Below are 20,808 nucleotides of genomic sequence, written 5' to 3' on the forward strand. Positions count from 1 at the left end.
GTGTGTGTGTGTGTGTGTGTGTGTGTGTGTGTGTGTGTGTGTGTGTGTGTGTGTGTGTGTGTGTGTGTGTGTGTGTGTGTGTGTGTGTGTGTGTGTGTGTGTGTGTGTGTGTGTGTGTGTGTATGCGCTATTTCTGTGGAATAATTCATGAAACTGATAACATGTTCAGTTCTGGACATCTGTTCTTGAGCATGCCTACTTAAATTAGTGTTCTCAAAACCCAGAAACCTAGTGCAATCACCATAGATGGCTTTCACAAATTGGCAGGGACATAGAAAAATCCTTCCCAACACATTTTAAATCTCATCAGGCTCTTGCATGACTTGAATGCAAGTGGCATTTATAAGCCTAAAAATGAAACTTTCCACAAATGTATTCATTTTGTCTGGAAAGGTAATTAGGCCTAAAGTATGTGAATCTAAAATGCATATCAAAACAGTGAAATCGCTCCAGTACTCTGTCCAGTCTTGCCTGCACTGCAGACGGTGACATGAGCTCCACTCTGACAGTCTTCACTCCTATTGGTTGTCGCTCGCGAAATTCACTGCTCATTTGACGCGCCTATTGCCCCGTTCACACCGCCAGCAGATACCAAATTAGCCAGAACCGATACTGCATAGTAGGCATCCAACTTACGTACACATGCATGTATACATTCATAAATACATCCATACATGCATTTTTGCCTATATGTATCTTATGCTTACCAGGACTGCATTTATTTGAGAGAAAATACTTTTAAAAAAGCTATATTGTGAATTATAGTTTTAATTTTTTTTTTATTTCAATACATTTTTAAAATGTGATTTATTCCTGTGATGCCAAAGTTGAATTGAGCAGCCTTTACTTCAGTCTTCAATATCACAATCCTTCAGAAATGTTGTGATATTATTACAATTTAGCATATTTTAATGATTTCTGAAAGATCTTGTGATGGATCTTATATTCACAAAAGCTGCATGTATTTGTTTGTTTATTATTTTGTATGTATTGCATTAGCATTCATGTTTTATGCCTGCACATAATCAAGCATTCATAGCATACCAGAGACATGTGCCTCTGCAAATTAATATGCATGATCATGCATGCATGCAAAATGAATCGGTGTATAAATAAACACTCATGGGATTCTGCAAACTGGACTACTTCTTTAAAACAGACTTGAATGGCTTTGAGGGTGCAGCTGATGGGCAGAGCCTAGCAAAATTGGACAAGCATCTGACATTAGGGCCCTTGGCCTTCATCCAGGCACTGACAGGACATCTTTGACAGGGTTCATCAGGCTACAGACCTTGGGAACATGGCCATTGTAAGAAAAGCAGAAGAGATATTATTATATTATATTATTTGAATTGGTCTTCATATTAGTTGTCATTCTCTTCAAAGGTTCCTTAGGCCTTTTTTTTTTTGGGCTGAGATTGAAGTGCCTCATGAAGCAGTAGGGAGTTAAGACCTGTCTGCAGATGCTGTGGCCTGAAAGCTCCACTGATGTGAGTTTCTTTTCCCAGAGATTAGAGCCACCGCAAACATAAAGGTTAAGACAAACTTCTGACTTTGAGGTGGGTGCTATGTTATAGTAATTGAAATGTTTGATCTGTGGACATCTGAGAAGAAAAGGCTCTGTTCTTGTTTTTGTCTTTTTTTTTTATTGCGCACCTTTATCTTCCATTTTGAAGTGTGACCGTTCCGTTGAATGCCACCAGTGGGGAACAAGACGTTCTGGAGCATGACAGGTTATAGCTTGCACATCGGCCTGGATGAAGGATGATGGCATTTTGTAAGCGCTTTCTAGGGTGTTCTGAGTGTTTGCAGGTCAAAAAAAGAAAAGAAAAAAAGCTCACCCTAAAGAATCTATGATATACAGAGTTGGTGACTTGTTCGATGTAAATCTGTGGTGTTTTCCCCCTGTTGTATTGACTGTCAGTTCATTTGTTTAGAAAAGTGACCGCAGATTTCTCCTCAAGGAACAAGCAGTGATCTGTCAGTGATGTAAATTTGAGAAAGACACTTTTCTTTTTTGCACATCGGGTTGCTCTAGAAGGATTGTGGCGCTGTTTTAGGGTGACATTCAGGGTTCAGAATTAATTCGTCTCCGGTTAAGTGTGTAACTTAAAGGGTTAGTTCACCCAAAAATGAAAATTCTGTCATTAATTACTCACCCTCATGTCGTTGGACACCCGTAAGACCTCCGTTCATATTCGGAACACAAATGAAGATATTTTAGTTGAAAGCTGATGGCTGAGAAAGGCTTCAGATAGGCCTCCATTGGCATTCAGTACATTGACACTTCCAAGATCCATGAAAGGCACTTAAAACGTCGTTACAAAGTCTATCTCACCACAGTGGCTCTACAATAATTTTACGATGCGACGACAATAGTTTTTGTGCGCAAAAAAAAATCAAAATAACACCTTTAACCAACTTGTTCTCGACTTCCGTGTATGCCTCCACGACGCATGCGCGAGAATATGACGCAGATCCGGCGTTCGGACATATGACCCAGAAGCGATTTGTTTACGAGCAGAGGAAGACGCGTGTGTCTAAGCTGTTGGATTCTACATTGATCGTGATTTAGGTCTCGGCGTAGTTCTCAAAATGGGGTTAAAGTGTGTATTTCATGGATTCCCGAATGCCGGCGCTGCGTCATATTCTGCGTCAAGTGGCTTTTAGAAGCTTTTCCATCTGAACTCTATACTATATTGCCAAAAGTATTGGGACACCCCAAATAATTTAATTCATGTGTTCCAATCACTTCGTTTGGTGAAGGGGGGATTATGGTGTGGGGTTGTTTTTCAGGAGTTGGGCTTGGCTCCTTAGTTCCAGTGAAAAGAACTCTTACTGCTTCAGCATACCAAGACATTTTGGACAATTTCATGCTCCCAACTTTGTGGGAACGGCCCCTTCCTGTTCCAACATGACTGCGCACCAGTGCACCAAACAAGGTCCATAAAGACATGGATGAGCGAGTTTTATGTGAAGGAACTTGACTGGACTGCAGAGTCCTGACCTCAACCCGATAGAACACATTTGGGATGATTTAGAGCGGAGACTGCGAGCCAGGCCTTCTCGTCCAACATCAGTGCCTGACCTCACAAATGCACTTCTAGAAGAATGGTCAAAAATTCCCATAAACACACTCCTAAACCTTGTGGAAAGCCTTCCCAGAAGAGCTGAAGCTGTTATAGCTGCAAAGGGTGGGCCAACTCCATATTAAACCCTACAGATTAAGAATGGGATGTCATTAAAGTTCATCTGCAAGGCAGGCATCCCAAAACTTTTGGCAATATAGTGTATATATATCTGCTTTTTATCACAAATATGCAGGGAAAACTGTTGAATAGTTACATTTTACACGGACAAAAAAAAATATATATAGTGCAAAATGTTCTTAATTCACCACTGCTCATTTTGAAAACCCTGCGATCACACCTGCGATTTCATGGAAACAAATATCCTTCACATTGTCAGGAAGAGATTGTTCCCATTTTTCTTGTGCTTTCCTTCCTAGCGTAGCACTTAACTTTTATGTCATTTCCGAAGCTTTCTAATTCCTGATCCTATCTGTTTTCCCATTTCAGGCTGTGAGTTTTCTGATAATTTGATGCAAATACACACATTGAGATGTCCTTTACCACACAATCATGCAAATGTTTCCCAGGAGCAGCCAATGGCATGGCAGTCACACAGTACCGGTGCCTGTCAGGTAGATGCATACAAGTAATCTGAACATAAAACCTACTAAATGACAGTGTGTGGTCTGTGGGCTCTCTACCACTCAACGTGACACTCCAGTCAGAGCTGTAACAAATAGGGCTATTATTTAGCTATCAATTCTCTGGAGCTGATGTCAGCTCATTTCAGGATCCTGTGCTATCAGTTTGGGAGAGAGACAGGTAGTCGTTGATCATGTCAGGATGTCTTACATGGTACGTGATCACTAATGTAGAGATGACCAATGTGATGAAGAAGCCTGTCTTAACTGTGTCTTATTATTTTTTTGTCTCCTCACTGATTTTAGAGAGACTGGACAGAACATATCCTACATTTGCCATCAATTTTGAAAACGTTTCAATTTTGATATTCATTGGATAAGATCACTACTCTTTAAAATAAAGGTTACAAAAGGGTGCTTTTGCAGTAATGCCATAGAACATTTTTTTGGGTTTCAGTGAACATCCATCCATCCATCCATCCGTACGTCTGCCCATCTATCCAACTTTCTATCTATAGGTTGCAAATGTGCTTTTTGGTGCAGTCTTTGTATAATCTCTGTATATATTATAGTTTTATAGTTAATTTTTTAAATTGTAGTAAGTAATAGTCTTAATGTTTTTGAAAGAAAAGCCTATGCTCGAGATACAATTTTTTTGATAGAAAATAAACTAAAACAATAATGTTGTGAAATATTATTACATGAAAAAACAGTTTTCTATCTTTCTATCTATACACAAGACATCCCACCTCTCCTGGAACTTCCTGGAATTTTTATCTATTTAATTATATACAATATCACTGAAATCGAGCCTGCGAGCGAGAAGCCCTGTTTCCACCTGGTATTAAGATGCTTTTTTGGTGATCCGATCACAAATGGTGAGCGAAGACACATTACCGTTTTCAACTTGTATTATCATGCATTTCAAATGCGACCACTTGCTTTCCGATTTACTATATCATCACACTCTACATCACTTTCACTATATATATATATATATATATATATATATATATATATATATATATATATATATATATATATATATATATATATATATATATATATATATATATATATATATATATATATATATTTTCTGCAGTTACATTTTCAGTGGCCATCACTTCAGTCTTCAGTGTTTATTTCAGAAAAGAATATATATACAGTATATATATAATATTAGTGCTGTGAATCGATTAACAAAAATTTATGAATTAATCGCATTTTTTCTGTAATTAATCATGATTAATCGCAATAAAAAAACATTGGAGTTTTTAATATTTGGATATTGTCATACTTTCAATTACTCTCCACATTAATGAAGAAACAATTTAAAGACAGCATATTTTAAATATTTGTTGTAATGGCATCTTTTTATGAATGAAGGCCAGTATCACTGATACTAATGTCTCTATGAAACATTAATTACATTACATTACAGTATAACCGAAAGCTCCCAATTTCAACATTTATTAGGCTTTAAAAAAAACAACTTTTATTTAAGTGAACTTAAAACAATCTTTACATAAACCCAAAATAATAAATATTATATTTACCCATGGCCTTCCCTGTTATACATATACAGAAATGTAATAGTTATCTTTCTTAACTGCATAAATAATAAATTAAATATAGATGAATCATCATTAAAGCTAAAATTTTCTCTGCTCCCGTTGTTCTTTGATGAACATTAATGACAGGCATCATCAGTGCTACTGTCACTTTAAGAACAGCCGCGGATCTCACGCGCTGTCCCGCGCATCTTATTTCCTCACAACTCTTTAAGTTCATTTAAGACGTTATTTAACTAATTTAAGACTCCTAATATGAGAATACTCAAAATCCTCTGTGTTATTGTTTGTTCAAGAGCAAAAGAGAACTCGATGTGAGCAGGAAACTGACGCGAGTCTATCTATGCGTCGAGTGTGTGTGTGTGTGTGTGTGTGTCCCTTGATTAGCTGACATGAGACTCGTCCACACAGACAGGACACTGACACACACACACACACACAGGACATTGGCATACAGCGCGTTCGCTTGTGTCTTGTCACGCTTGGAAGCATTTACATGAATAAGAGCGTGATGATCATGTAACGCTAATCAAAAATGGATATAAAAACGGACGCTGCGTTATTTGCGTTAAATATTTTAATTGCGTTAAGCTGAAAACATGTATCGCCCGCGTTAACGTGTTAATTTGCCCAGCCCTACTTTATATATATATATATATATATATATATATATATATATATATATATATATATATATATATATATATATATATATATATATATATATATATATATATATATATATATATATATATATATATATATATATATATATATATATATATATATATATATATATACACTCACCTAAAGGATTATTAGGAACACCTTTTCAATTTCTCATTAATGCAATTATCTAATCAACCAATCACATGGCAGTTGCTTCAATGCATTTAGGGGTGTGGTCCTGGTCAAGACAATCTCCTGAACTCCAAACTGAATGTCAGAATGGGAAAGAAAGGTGATTTAAGCAATTTTGAGCGTGGCATGGTTGTTGGTGCCAGACGGGCCGGTCTGAGTATTTCACAATCTGCTCAGTTACTGGGACGCACAACCATTTCTAGGGTTTACAAAGAATGGTGTGAAAAGGGAAAAACATCCACTATGCGGCAGTCCTGTGGGCAAAAATGCCTTGTTGATGCTAGAGGTCAGAGGAGAATGGGCTGACTGATTCAAGCTGATAGAAGAGCAACTTTGACTGAAATAACCACTCGTTACAACCGAGGTATGCAGCAAAGCATTTGTGAAGCCACAACACGCACAACCTTGAGGCGGATGGGCTACAACAGCAGAAGACCCCACCGGGTACCACTCATCTCCACTACAAATAGGAAAAAGAGGCTACAATTTGCACAAGCTCACCAAAATTGGACAGTTGAAGACTGGAAAAATGTTGCCTGGTCTGATGAGTCTCGATTTCTGTTGAGACATTCAGATGGTAGAGTCAGAATTTGGCGTAAACAGAAAGAGAACATGGATCCATCATGCCTTGTTACCACTGTGCAGGCTGGTGGTGGTGGTGTAATGGTGTGGGGGATGTTTTCTTGGCACACTTTAGGCCCCTTAGTGCCAATTGGGCATCGTTTAAATGCCACGGCCTACCTGAGCTTTGTTTCTGACCATGTCCATCCCTTTATGACCACCATGTACCCATCCTCTGATGGCTACTTCCAGCAGGATAATGCACCATGTCATAAAGCTCGAATCATTTCAAATTGGTTTCTTGAACATGACAATGAGTTTACTGTACTAAAATGGCCCCCACAGTCACCAGATCTCAACCCAATAGAGCATCTTTGGGATGTGGTGGAATGGGAGCTTCGTGCCCTGGATGTGCATCCCACAAATCTCCATCAACTGCAAGATGCTATCCTATCAATATGGGCCAACATTTCTAAAGAATGCTTTCAGCACCTTGTTGAATCAATGCCACGTAGAATTATGGCAGTTCTGAAGGCGAAAGGGGGTCAAACACAGTATTAGTAATGGTGTTCCTAACAATCCCTTAGGTGAGTGTGTATATATATATATAAATATATAATTATATCACACTGCCTCAACCCGCTTTCCTTCTTCCCATAGTGCATCCTGGTGCTATGTGTTCCCCGGGTAAGCGACGCACACGCACCCGACCATACACTTGATGTAAAAGAAAATGTGATTCATCAGACCAGGGCACCTTCTTCCATTGCTCCATGTTCCAGTTCTGATGCTGAAGTGCCCACTGCTGGCGCTTTTGGTGGTGGACAGGGGTCAGCATGGGCCCCCTGACCGGTCTGTGGCTATGCAGCCCCATACGCAACAAACTGTGATGCACTGTGTATTCTGACACCTTTCTATCAGAACCAGCATTAACTTCTTGAGAAATTTGAGCTACAGTTGATCGTCTGTTTGATCGGACCACATGGGCCAGCCTTTGCTCCCCATGTGCATCAATAAGCCTTGGCCGCCAATGACCCTGTCACTGGTTCACCACCGTTCCTTCCTTGGACCACTTTTGATAGATGCTGACCACTGCAGACCGAGAACACCCCACAGGAGCTGCAGTTTTGGAGATGCTCTGACCCAGTTGTCTAGCCAACATAATTTGGCCCTCATCAAACTCGCTCAAAACCTTAAGCGTGTCAATTTTTCCTGCTTCTAACACATCAACTTTGAGGACAAAATGTTCACTTGCTGCTTAATATATCCCACCCACTAACAGGTGCCGTGATGAAGAGATAATCAGTGTTATTCACTTCACAATGTTATGCCCGATCAGTGTTTATCCATATGTATATATAACAGTTGTGTATATATATATATGTATATATATATATATGTATATACATATATATATATATATATATATATATATATATATATATATATATATATATATATATATATATATATATATATATATATATATATATATATATATATATATATATATATATATATATATATATATATATACATATATGTATATATATATATATATATATATATATATATACATATATGTATATATATATGTATATACATATATATATATGTATGTATATATATATGTATATATATATGGCTTTCTTTGCCTCTGTCTCGAGTACAGTCATGATGTTGTGTCTTTATTTTATGTCAGTGCTTAATCCTCACTGCTGAATGTTTATCTGTTTTCCCCTGGAGAGCCTGGTCATTTATTTCATGGCTCTCAGGAAAATTCTAAATGAAATGTTGAGTTCTCGTAAATGGGTTTCTTTATATAATGCAGATTTGCAGAGAGAGGCACACAGGTTTCAAAGCTCATTTAACTTTTCTTATAGCGTGAGAGAGTTTGTGTGAGGTGTTGAACATTGTGATATGCATACTAATGATAAAAATGCATTTAAGTTTCCCTTCTCTCCTTTTTCGTGGGTAGTGTTATAGAGAGATGCTGGGAGATATCTTATTGTCTGTAAATGAAATACTCATTTTTATCCTTTTCTTTCTTTGTCTCCTTTCCAGATTTGGACCTTCGGTATTTCTGGAGCTGGAGTTCTTTTGAGGACTATCTGGTGTTCTGTTTTGCCTTCATGATGGTGTGCGCTTTCATAACGTTCCTCTTTCTGGACTGGGTCCTATTTGTGGAGACCCTGGGCTCTTTGGCGGTGATGTTTGAAGCCATGTTGGGCCTGCCTCAGCTGCTGCAGAACTATAACAACCGCTCCACCAGAGGCATGAGGTAAACAAGGCTCAAACTGTTATTGATCTTTCATTAAAATGCTTTATTCCTGCCCTTAAATTGTTACATTAAAAGGTTACATTAAGGGTCTGTTCTAGAGGTCTTCTCTTTTTCTTAAAAAAGAAAAACACGACCCAAGACAAACTCAATAAAATTAGACCCAAGGCTGAACAGACCTGTAGGCAATTTTTTCCAAACCCAATTGGACCCAAATGTTTGGCCTCAACTGCATTTAGATGGTTTTCTGCAATCGATCTGGCAACACTACATAGTTGTCCACTTGGGCAAGCACCTTCAAGTAGATAAACTGCTCATAAACATTATGTTTCACCTCAAGTGACAAGGAAATTTATATATATGTTAATATTAAGAAGCAAATCCTCACACTCATCCTCGGGAATGGCTTGGGTATTGTAGAGGACAGTTTATGTGGTGTTTATGCACACCAGTATCCTGGAGGGTTTGGTAATTAACACATAGTTTGTATCTTCTTTGGTCCATTCAGTAAAAGCACATTTATTTTAAATCACCCGAGACCCAAGGCACTTGTCAAAGTTTTCAAACCAAACATTCTCGGGTCTTGGGTCGGACCTTAGGTTTTCAGATCCAAATGGACCTGTGAAGACCTCTAGTGTACATGTAGTTTGGTTCTCTTTGTTCTTTTGGTCTAGGACCAAAAAAGAGAATGATACATGTATGCCCGGTTTCACAGACGAGGCTTAAATGCCTTGTTTCAGCTGTCTTAACTGAAAGCAACTTGCACTGACATATCTTAAAATATATCAGTGCCATTGTTTTTTTCTCAAGATGCACACCAGTAATGTTTTTTCTAAGGCGCATTTTAAAAAGTTACTTAAATGTCCTAATTGACTTAGTCCTGGTTCACACTGTAATTTTTTACACTGAACATAAAGATACAAAAAAAAACCTGTTATGATGTTATCTTATCAAACATCCAAAACAATGCTGTGCTGGGCTAAATGCGCTTGTTGTTTGAATGCACATATGATGGTATTTTTACCAGCTGAGAACTCACAAAATCCAATCTTCTGTGTGCGCAGAACTTTGGCCCCTAAAACAATCACTACAACACTACTGTCCATGTATGTTATGGTTCCATGTTATGCAGCATTATAAAACATGGCATTCAAAACACGTTACAGCTTATGCTTCACAACCTCTTGTGGCAGTTTTTCCTCATTTGTCGCCATAATGTGTGTCAATGTCATCTGTGCCATGGCAAGCAGAAGGTGAGAAGGTTACATTTACACCGTAATTGTTTGCAGGACATGCTTCACCCGAGACATAGCTCATTAAAGGCACATAATGAAGATAATTCATATTAGACAGCTAATGAGCTTGTTAATTGATGTTACAACCCACTCTGCTCAAATCCGAAGACTCCTTGGTGAAATAAAGTTGACCTTACTGGTACTTTTTGAAAAAATCCCAAAATGAGAGCAAGAGAGAATTTAAAGCTAATATATTTAGCTTCAGGGTACAGTCAGCATAATAATCACAGCTCACAACTCTTTTTTTCAAAAAAAAAAAGGGAAAAAGTCCTTCATCTCATGGTCTGCTCCACAGAACTCGATCTGACACACGCTCCAGGCTCCTCTTTATGAGCCAAATTAAACATTGTGAGCACAGTTTAGGCTGAGAGAGGGAAAATGGAAGCTAATGTACATGGCGTTTCTCCGGAAATCCATCTTTTTATGAACACAATGAATGTGTCACCGCCGTCGAGTGTAGTGTGTAATGTCTTTGCCCTTCATGTGATTTCAGAGTGTCTGCAGGCGTCTATGGCCCTCGACCGATCACTGCACTGACGTCTGTTTTTTTAAACGTATGCATGTGAATTTATTGTTGGTGAAGGCTTTTGTCACATTTGGAGACATTAGGAGACATAAGCCGTCCTTCAACATCAATGAATGGAAGATATTTGTCACCAAAACAGTATGGCAGTACTTGTGTGTGTGTGTATACAGTATATTGTGTATTTATATCGGTGTATAAATATGTGATGAACCTTTAAACCTGAGAAGGCTGCACCCAAACATTGGATTTTTTGGTTTTTCTCTAAAATCATTATATTTGCTACTACTAACAACAATATTAGTTCAACCTGTCAAAAGAAAATCTGTCAACATTTAAAGTACAAATGCTTCATGCCAGGTTTAACGTAATTTAACTCTCTGTAATCAAGTTTCAGTATACAGAAGAGTGGATGATATTTGAAATCGTTTGACTTCAGAACACTTATAATGAACAGGTTATATAGACCAAAGATATATCTACATAGATGCCTCATTAGCGGCTGTTTCTTTGTGCCACTTTAAGTAAGCCGTCCGCCATATTGGAACAGTCAAAGCCTGTCCGTGAACCTTTGAGAGCAAGTTGACTGAGTGTCTGTGACCGTAGTTAGACGCATGTATGAATATCTATAGACTTCAGCTTATGATTTTGCTAAACTAACACAATACAACAAGACGAAAGCATCAGCTTACATGACATTAAAACGTTAAAAAGTGCCATTGTAAAAACCTGTAATATTGGGTTAATACATATATAAACACAAACCAACACATTCTCACCTGTGAAAGGTTATCCCATTTCTTCAGGAATTTAAATCTCGGCGGTTTCACAACCAGAAGCTGCTCAATTTTGTGGCATCATTGATTCTTACTGTAAGTGACGGCATACAAAGATGGCGGGTGCGCCGATGTGTCAGGAGTGGTCGAATGTGGCATCTATTATATACACATCTATGGTATTTTATGACACTTTTGGAAGCTTCTTCAGAGGTGATGTATAGCTCCTTAGTCGAAGAACCGGTGAAGAACCTCTGAAGAACCGCTGAAGAACCACTGAAGCACCAAAGTTGGTGCTATATAGCACTTAAACAGGTTCCCCTATGATTACGAGCCAAGAACCATTTTTGGTGCCATATAGAACCTTTTTTTTTAGACTGTAGAAAAGACAAACATTCTTCTCTCATCTTCTGTTCCAAAGAAGAAAGACAGTCATAGTTTGGAACAAACAGTAAATGTTGAGAAATTTTTGGGTGAACTATTTCTTTAATGTACATCCATATCGCAACAATAATGCCAGCCCAGGCTCACTGGAAAAAAACTTGCTTGTAGTGACATTTCTGCAAAATGATATAACATGAATGATGATTTCTTGCAGATGAACATGAATCAGGCATGTTTTATTGCATTGTGTAGTGAATTGTATGTATGTTCTGGAGTTTGATTTCAATGGGCCAAGGTTGTAAAATGCTGTCTAGGTGGGCAGCGTTCTACTGTAGGTTGTGGAACAGAGCTTGTGTTTGTGTTGCTGTGCCCTTGTAGAGAGAGTTTTATGAGGTATCGTGGCAGGTGGAGATTGTATCTTCACCAATGACACGTGAAGTACTGTTCTTAACCATCCATACCCCCCTACAGTCCTTAATATGGGCCAGTGAATCTGGGAGGGTCCGACACTGTGCCCTTGAGGCAGACATTTATTGAAACTGAAGGATTTAAATGGTCCATCTCCCCTTGCTATTTTCTGAAAGCGCCAATCTCTCTTGTTGACCTTCTTTCTCCTTGTTTGAACTTCTCGTTGATCCTGTGTCCTGTTTAAATTCATGTGTTCATTTCTGGTGGAAACACAGATGTAAGTAGCAGCGTATCGCAGACTGTGACTGACATTAATGGACCAGGTACCCAGCGACACGCTGACTAACCTCTTTGCCCCATTGTTCAACTTCTGTGAGGCCCTCAGAATTCTTGACAGGGGATTTTTTTTGTGAGTTCACATTTGTATATTTACTGAAATGGATTCCTAATCTTTTTCATTTTAGATTTTGGACCCTGAGGGCACTGTTTATATGTGAGCAAAAGGAGCTCATCCTATATCTGACATTTTCCCTCACACTATCATGTGTGTCTGAGAACCATATTCAGTGTGAATTATATTACAATTGTCTTTAGCCTTGGGGTGGACTCTTTGATAATAGTTCTAATTATAGCGATGTATTGACCCAGCGGACATGGACTCTCACTTTGCAAATCCTCTTTTTTCTTATAACACATAGACTCATTATCCTTGTTTTAAAACTTCTTGTCCGATTCAAGCAAAGACCTCGGACACAGTGACAGGAATGAATACTATAACTACAGTGTAAATCCTAACGCTCAAAATAATTAATTGGTTTGAGTGGAGCCAACTCAAATTAAACAAATTAGGTCAAACAAATTAACTTTATGAGTATTTAAAATTTTCTTTTTCTTTTGAGTTCTCAAAACTGACACATTTTAAGTCATCTGAATCGTTTCATTGTTTTGAGTTTTATGAAGTTGTTTCTTTTCATTTAGACCAACTTAAATTTCACCGAAACTGAACTGGGATTTCTATTTCCCAGCATGTTTTGCCATGACACTCAAAAGGGACAGTAAATGCCAAAATTAAGTGTTATTTTTGAGGTTTTTTTGTGCAAGATGAATGTTAATTGGGAGATTTAGTAGTGTTTAATGTTTTGTAATGCTAGTTTAGAAAGGTTTCTGTTATGTTGGGGTTTTTTTTAGGGTTACCATCACATCACGTGTGGAGCATGGGTTTAGTTTGAGAACAGATATATATTAATTGTATTATATTGTTGTCCTTATTAAGCAAGTGCTATGCTATGTGAATGCTACCAAAGCATTGTGTAACCAATAAGCAAGGTGGCATTTATTGAATTAGCTATTTAAAGCTAGTCACGTTCAGAGCGCTTAAAATGTATAATTACAAAATAAAAATCTGCAAGTTCTGCCTACTTGAAATTTACATTTCTTAACTTAAAAAATTTGAGGCAACTAGTTTACAGTGTATAAAGTTTTAACTTTTAATAATCATTCTAATTCTATGAAGATAAGGAAGTCCACACTAAAACTAATAAATATGGAGGAACGATATCATTAGAATCCTTTTCAGAACAATTGTTTCCTGCTGATGAACGATAAAAACATTGATAGCCGCATTGATAATCCACACAACTTTACAATGAAATCAAAATGGACTGTTCTTATTTTGTATGGAATATTACAGTATTTGTTTTTAATTAATGTGTCCTTGTAATCTTTAATCAAAGTTTGATCACCTTTCTCTTTCTAACATAGTTATCTTTATAGATTCGATTATAATTGTCCTAATATTACACTGTAAAACCTAACACTGAAAGTCACTAAATGAAATGAGTTAATTTAACTTATTTAAAAAAAAAAGTTAATTTCACTTAATAAAAAATGTGATGTTAACTCAAAAACTGCAATGCATTAAGGAGAACTTAAACGTAATAAGTTATGAATAACCTATTGATATTTTACCTCAAAGATTAAAGTTGAATTTAATTAATTGAATAGTTTGTTTATGGTTGAAAATAATTAATAAATAATTTAAAAGCAAATTAGAAACCACAATTGTTTCTAATTTATTTTAAATTATATGTTTCAAGAAATTACTTTAGTATAAGGCATATACTTTTATATTTTCATTGTTAATTAACAAAACATAAATAAATAAATAAATTTGAAGTTTTAAGCTTCATTGGAAGCCTACATTTAGGTCTTTTTTTTTAACATAGACTGTAAAAAAATATTTTTACTCATCACCGCATTCTACCTCACGCACCGGCCCGCGAATTTATTTAAACAGGTGTAACGTTAATCTGCCCATCCCCCACACCGCTGACGAAGAACTCCCAAGTTCAGAGGATAGCGACGATGATTAACAGGTAACGTTAAGCACGGCAAACTGCTTCATTTAATTCTCTTTAGAGCACTTTTAAACTTTTTTACGATCATATTTATTATGTGGTAACGTTTTGTATTGTCGTGACTCTTCTGTTCATCTTAAGAAGACCGATTGGCTAAGTTATGGTAATATGTGCCATGTCAGTTAAGACGAGCAAACGCGTCATTGCCTAAGTTACTCAAGATATATATTTTTATCTATCAGTGGCAGTAGTTAATGTGATTTGCGTACACAAGTGGGGTTTTTTGTTGTTGTGAAAAAGTAATTTATAGGTGTTTGTTTTTCCACATTTTGGCATAGACAAGCGTGTCCCGCGCAAAGTTATCCGTCAATAGACTGACTGAATATCCTCCAGCGACCGTCATTCACATGACAAACTTAAGAAATGGGTAATACAAGCTGACATATTCTTCTATATATTATGCTTTGATTAAACCACAGATTTGTCAGTGGAAACTGTAACGTCATATGTTTGTGTTTTTTTTTTCACATTGTGGCGTTTTCAGTCAAACGTGTCACGCGCAATTTTGATATTGACTGTTGCATTATCATCCTCCGACCGACATTTACACGGGGAAAAAACGAAATAAAATGTAATACAAACTGATATATTCCAGTATTTATTATGCTGTGAGTAAACGACCGTTTTGCCAGTGGAAGTTTAGTTGAAATTTGTGTTTTCTCACATTTTGGCATAGCCAAACATGTCCCGCGCATTTTTTGATCATTATCAGTGAGAAAACCGATGTTCTCCAAATCGACTGTCATTCACGTGGGGGAAAAAACAAACAAATAAAAAGGCACTACAACCTGACATATTTATTTTATTATGCTGTGAGTAACCTACAGTTGTGTCAGTAGAAAATTATTTTTCCCCCCAGTTCAGAGAAGACTGACTGCCTCATGGACTTTCATTCACGTGGCAAAAACTAAAGAAAAAGGTAATACAAGCTGGCATATATTCTAGCATTTATGCTGTGAGTAAACTACAGTTTTGTCAGTGGAAGATTAATTAATTGATTTGTTTTTCTTCTTCTTTTTTCACAGTTCAATACAGATAAACCTGTGCAGTTTTATATATATCTGACAGCGAGGAGACTGACTGACCATCTTTCACAACGACCGTCAGTGAGGAGACTGATATCCTCCAAATCGACTGTCATTTACGTGGCAAAAACTAAAGAAAAAGGTAATACAAGCTGGCATATATTCTAGCATTTCAGGGCTCAACATTAAAGGGTTAGTTCACCCAAAAATGAAAATTCTGTCATTAATTCCTCACCCTCATGTGGTTGGACACCCGTAAGACCTCCGTTCATCTTCGGAACACAAATGAAGATATTTTAGTGTAAAGCTGATGCTGAGAAAGGCTTCAGATAGGCCTCCATTGGCATTCAGTACATTTACACTCACAAGACCCATGAAAGGCACTTAAAACGTTATTACAAAGTCCATCTCACCACAGTGACTCTACAATAATTTTACGATGCGACGACAACAGTTTTTGTGCGCAAAAAAAAAATCTAAATAACACCTTTATCCAACTTGTTCTTGTCTTCCGTCTGTGCCTCCACGACGCATGCGCGAGAATATGACGTAGCGCCAGGGTTAGGGAATCCATGAAATGCACACTTTAGCCCAATTTTGAGAACTACGCCGAGACCTAAAGCACGATCAATGTAGAATTCAACAGCTGAGACACGCGCGTCTTCCTCTGCTCGTAAACAAATCGCTTCTGGGTCATCTGTCCGAACGCCGGATCTGCGTCATATTCTCGCGCATGCGTCGTGGAGGCACACACGGAAGACAAGAACAAGCTGGATAAAGTTGTTATTTTGATTTTTTTTTGCGCACAAAAACTATTGTCGTCGCATCGTAAAATTATTGTAGAGTCACTGTGGTGAGATGGACTTTGTAACAACGTTTTAGTGCCTTTTATGGGTCTTGTGAGTGTAAATGTACTGAATGCCAATGGAGGCCTATCTGAGGCCTTTCTCAGCCATCAGCTTTCAACAAAAATATCTTCATTTGTGTTCCGAAGATGAACAGAGGTCTTACGGGTGTCGAACAACATGAGGGTGAGTAATTAATGACAGAATTTTCATTTTTGGGTGAACTAACCCTTTAAGCATGTTTACGTGCTTGTCCTTCGGACAAGTAAATCTGTCATCCACTTGTCCGAGTAAAAAATGTGCTTGTCCGGAATTTTTAAAAAAAAAAATTTGTGTGTGTTGTAAATAAAATGTATTCTGAAGCAATATTCTCACCAGTGTTCAATCAGCTTTGACATATGCATATTTGTGATATTTTTACCTTTTATAAAGGGCATTTTCCCCTAATCTTAATAAACATAGGCTATGATTCAGATTTCCTTTTATATTCTTAAATTGGATCAATAAATTAAATTAGAAGATGACACTGGCTGTTACCAGTCAAATTAAATCATTTACACTGAAAAATTACAACTGCATTAAATAATGTTATGAGATTGTTTTAAATATTTTTTGAAAATACAAATAAGAAATGTTGTAAAGATGAAACTAAAGCACCAGTAGGTGGCAGCAGGTGACCGTCTTAATGAGCGAGTCATTGAGTCGATTTGTTCAAACACTGATTCATTCAAGAATGAGGCGGTCGTTTACGAATAGTTCATTGAATCTTTGATTCTATCGATTCATTCTAAACGCTGAATCATTCACTAACACGCTGTTGCTGTGACACTCGTTCTGCTGTGATCTTTTGGAACTATTTTCGCTGCTGTAATAGAACAAAAACACTCAATATTGCATCTAAACTGTAAGTGACTTAATTTTAATAATTGTTTATGGAACTGTCATATGAAATCAGTGTCATTTTCAGTCGTGATGTTATTCAGGAAAACAGCACTCTTGGTAATGTGACGTTGCAACTGTATCATATTATAAATATAAATAAACTCCACATTTCTACATTTTTACGGCAGTGTGTTAACTGAGTTTCTCTGTGTGAGCGGTGCACATTTGTCTCTTTCTCCTCGAGAGGCTGCGCGAGCGTAAACAGTGTGTTAGTTACCGTCAGTTCATTATACATTATCATTCACTGTCAAACGCCACTAACAGTAATAAATGCAGAATCATTCTTGCATTTGGGTGATTCCCTAGTTATTTTTGTTAATGACGTTTTATCAGGATACTTATCCGTCGGGCAAGTAAAATTCTCTTTCACTTGCCCCTTCAAAAATTCCACTTGTCCCAGACAAGCGTTAATGTCAAGCCCTGCATTTATGCTGCAAGGAAACTACAGTTTTGTTAGTGTAAGTTTAATTAAATGGCTGGGCTCGACATTGACACTTGTCCGGGACAAGTTGATTTTTTTTTGAAGGGGCAAGTGAAAAATAATTGTACTTGCCCGACGGACAAGTATCCTGGTTAAAACGTCAAAACAAAAAATAACTAGGGAATCACCAAAGTGCAATAATGATTCTGCATTCAGTTAGTGTAAGTGGAGATCGATAGTGGATAATAGAAAACGAACTGACGTTAACAAGGTTGTCATGTTGAGGCTCGCGCAGCCTCTCGAGGAGAAAATCGAAAACAAATGAGCGCCGCTCATACAAAGAAACTCAGTTCACATATACGGTTAAAAATTGTGGAGTTTTTATATTTATAACATATAATGCAGTTAAGCAACATCACACAAACAAGAGTGTTGTTTTCCTGAATACCATCACGACTGAAAATTACACTGAACAATTAATTAACATTAAGTCACTTACATTTTAGATGCAATATGGACTGTTTTTGTTCTATTTCGCAGCGAAAATAGTTCCAAACTAAGATCACAGCAGAAACGTAACGCATCTCACAGCAACAGCGTGTGTTACTGAATGATTCAGAGTTTTAATGAATCGGTTAAATCAAAGATTCAATGACCTATTCGTAATCGACCACCTAATTCTTGAATGAATCAGCCGTTTGAACGAATCGACTCAATGATTCACTCATTAAGACGGTCACCTGCTGCCCCCTACTGGTGGTTTAGTTTCATCTTCCCAACATTTCTTATTTGTATATTCAAAAATATCTAAAATAATCTCATAACATTATTTAATGCAGTTGTAATTTTTCAGTGTAAATAATTTAATTTAATTGGTAATAGCCTATAGTGTCTTATTCTAATTTAATTTATTGATCAAATTTAAAAATATAAAATGAAAGCTGAAGCATAACCTATATTTAATAAGATTATGGAAAAATGCCCTTTATAAAAAGGTAGAAATATCACAAATATGCATATTTAAATATGTCAAAGCTGATTGAACTCTGATGAGAATATTGCTTCAGAATAGATTATATTTACCAAAAAATAAATAAATAAATTCCGGACAAGCTAATTTTTGTGAAGTGAATGACAAATTTACTTGTCCGAAGGACAAGATTGTGAACAGGCTTAATGTCGAGCCCTGAATGGTTTGTTTTTCTTCTTTTTTTTCACAGTTCAACACAAATAAACCTGTGCAGTTTTATATATATCTGACAGCGAGGAGACTGACTGACCATCTTTCACAACGACCATCAGTGAGGAGACCGATATCCTCCAAATCGACTGTCATTCACATGGCAAAAACTAAAGAAAAAGGTAATACAAGCTGGCAAATATTCTAGCATTTATGCTGCAAGTAAACTACAGTTTTGTCAGTGGAAGATTAATTAAATGGTTTGTTTTTCTTCTTTTTTTCACAGTTCAACACAGATAAACCTGTGCAGTTTTATATATATCTGACAGCGAGGAGACTGACTGACGATCTTTCACAACGACCGTCAGTGAGGAGACTGATATCCTCCAAATCGACTGTCATTTACGTGGCAAAAACTAAAGAAAAAGGTAATACAAGCTGCTGTAAACTACTTGATTTATAATTATTACTTGTACTGTCTTTACATGCTTGCATACTTTTTCAAGCCTGAAAATATGGATTGACTAGACTTTCGATGGATGAACAAAATTGAATGTAAAAAAAATATATATTTATTCTGATGGTGAATGAAAGACTTGTGGGTTTGGAATGACATTAAGGTGCGTAATGACAGCGTAATGACAGCCTGTTCTATAGGTTGTATATCTTTTTGCTTTTCTTTTGTTCTAGAACATTTTGCTGATGCACCTCAAAGCACTAGTATTATTCCAAATTAAATCTTACCAATTAATTTAGTAAAATGTGGTGTTAAAATTAAAAGTATTACGTTTTCTTAAATATTCCAATCAATTGAACAGTCCGTTTGCATGTCTATTTTTCAAGGCTTAGTTGTCATACATGAACATTTAGTTATAGTGTCTACCCTGAATAGGGCCTGTTTGTTTTGTAGATATAAAGGCATGCATTAACAAAGATTATTTCAATCCATTTAGAGAGAGGATCTTGACCAGGCGCAAAAGGCAGCAGTTGCCATCATTGCTATCGAGGAAGACGACAAACCACAGGATATACTGCTTGTCCTTGAAGATGAGGTGGTAATGTCTGCCAAGTCCTGGGTTAGTGCACTGTCCTGCTTTTTGGACTAGTATGCCCTTCACATGAGTTACCCGAAGAATGAGTTACCCGACTGTTTTTTTTTTTTTTTAGTTCAGGAAGTGCTGCTAAATCTTGAAGACGGGAAGGTCAGGCCAAAGTTGCTTGCACTTAAAAATGAACTTCTGATTAAGTAATATGGATGCTTTTTCTGGTGTCATTAGGCAATTCAATTTGCTGTTCTTTGAATTTTAAACAGCAGTTTTTGAATTAGTTTTGTCTGTTAAAGTGATACTCCACCGTTTTTTCAATAAATATTGTTATTCCCTTAACTAAGACGAGTTGATGCATACCTCTCTCGTCTCAGTGCGTGCACTTAATCGCTCTGACCCGCAGTGACATTTTGATAGCGCTTAGCCCACTAAGCCCAGTTCATTCATTAGGTACCAAACAGATCAAGTTAGAAGCGACCAAACACCTCCACGTTTTCCCTATTTAAATACAGTTACACGAATAGTTGAATGACCAAGTATGGTGACAAAATAAAACGTGG

General features: G+C 37.0%; 1 protein-coding gene across 3 annotated transcripts in view; it reads left to right on the forward strand.

The window, feature by feature from the left end:
• Window positions 1-20,808, forward strand: part of LOC307131598 (solute carrier family 66 member 2) — a 75,321-nt gene that overhangs the window by 43,920 nt on the left and 10,593 nt on the right. For 2 of the 3 annotated variants that reach the window (XR_013817185.1, XM_079825317.1), the window contains exon 4: window positions 8,773-8,989. Coding sequence is in view for 2 of the 3 variants with exons in the window: in XM_079825317.1 (XP_079681443.1) it covers window positions 8,773-8,989 (217 nt within the window). In the remaining variant the exon portion in view is untranslated. Of the gene's footprint in view, window positions 1-8,772; window positions 8,990-10,774; window positions 13,790-20,808 lie in introns of those variants that run through there. The other variant, XM_079825318.1, reaches the window with a different exon arrangement.

This window comes from Gobio gobio (assembly GCF_949357685.1).
Source record: "Gobio gobio genome assembly, chromosome: 9".
NCBI lineage: Eukaryota > Metazoa > Chordata > Actinopteri > Cypriniformes > Gobionidae > Gobio > Gobio gobio.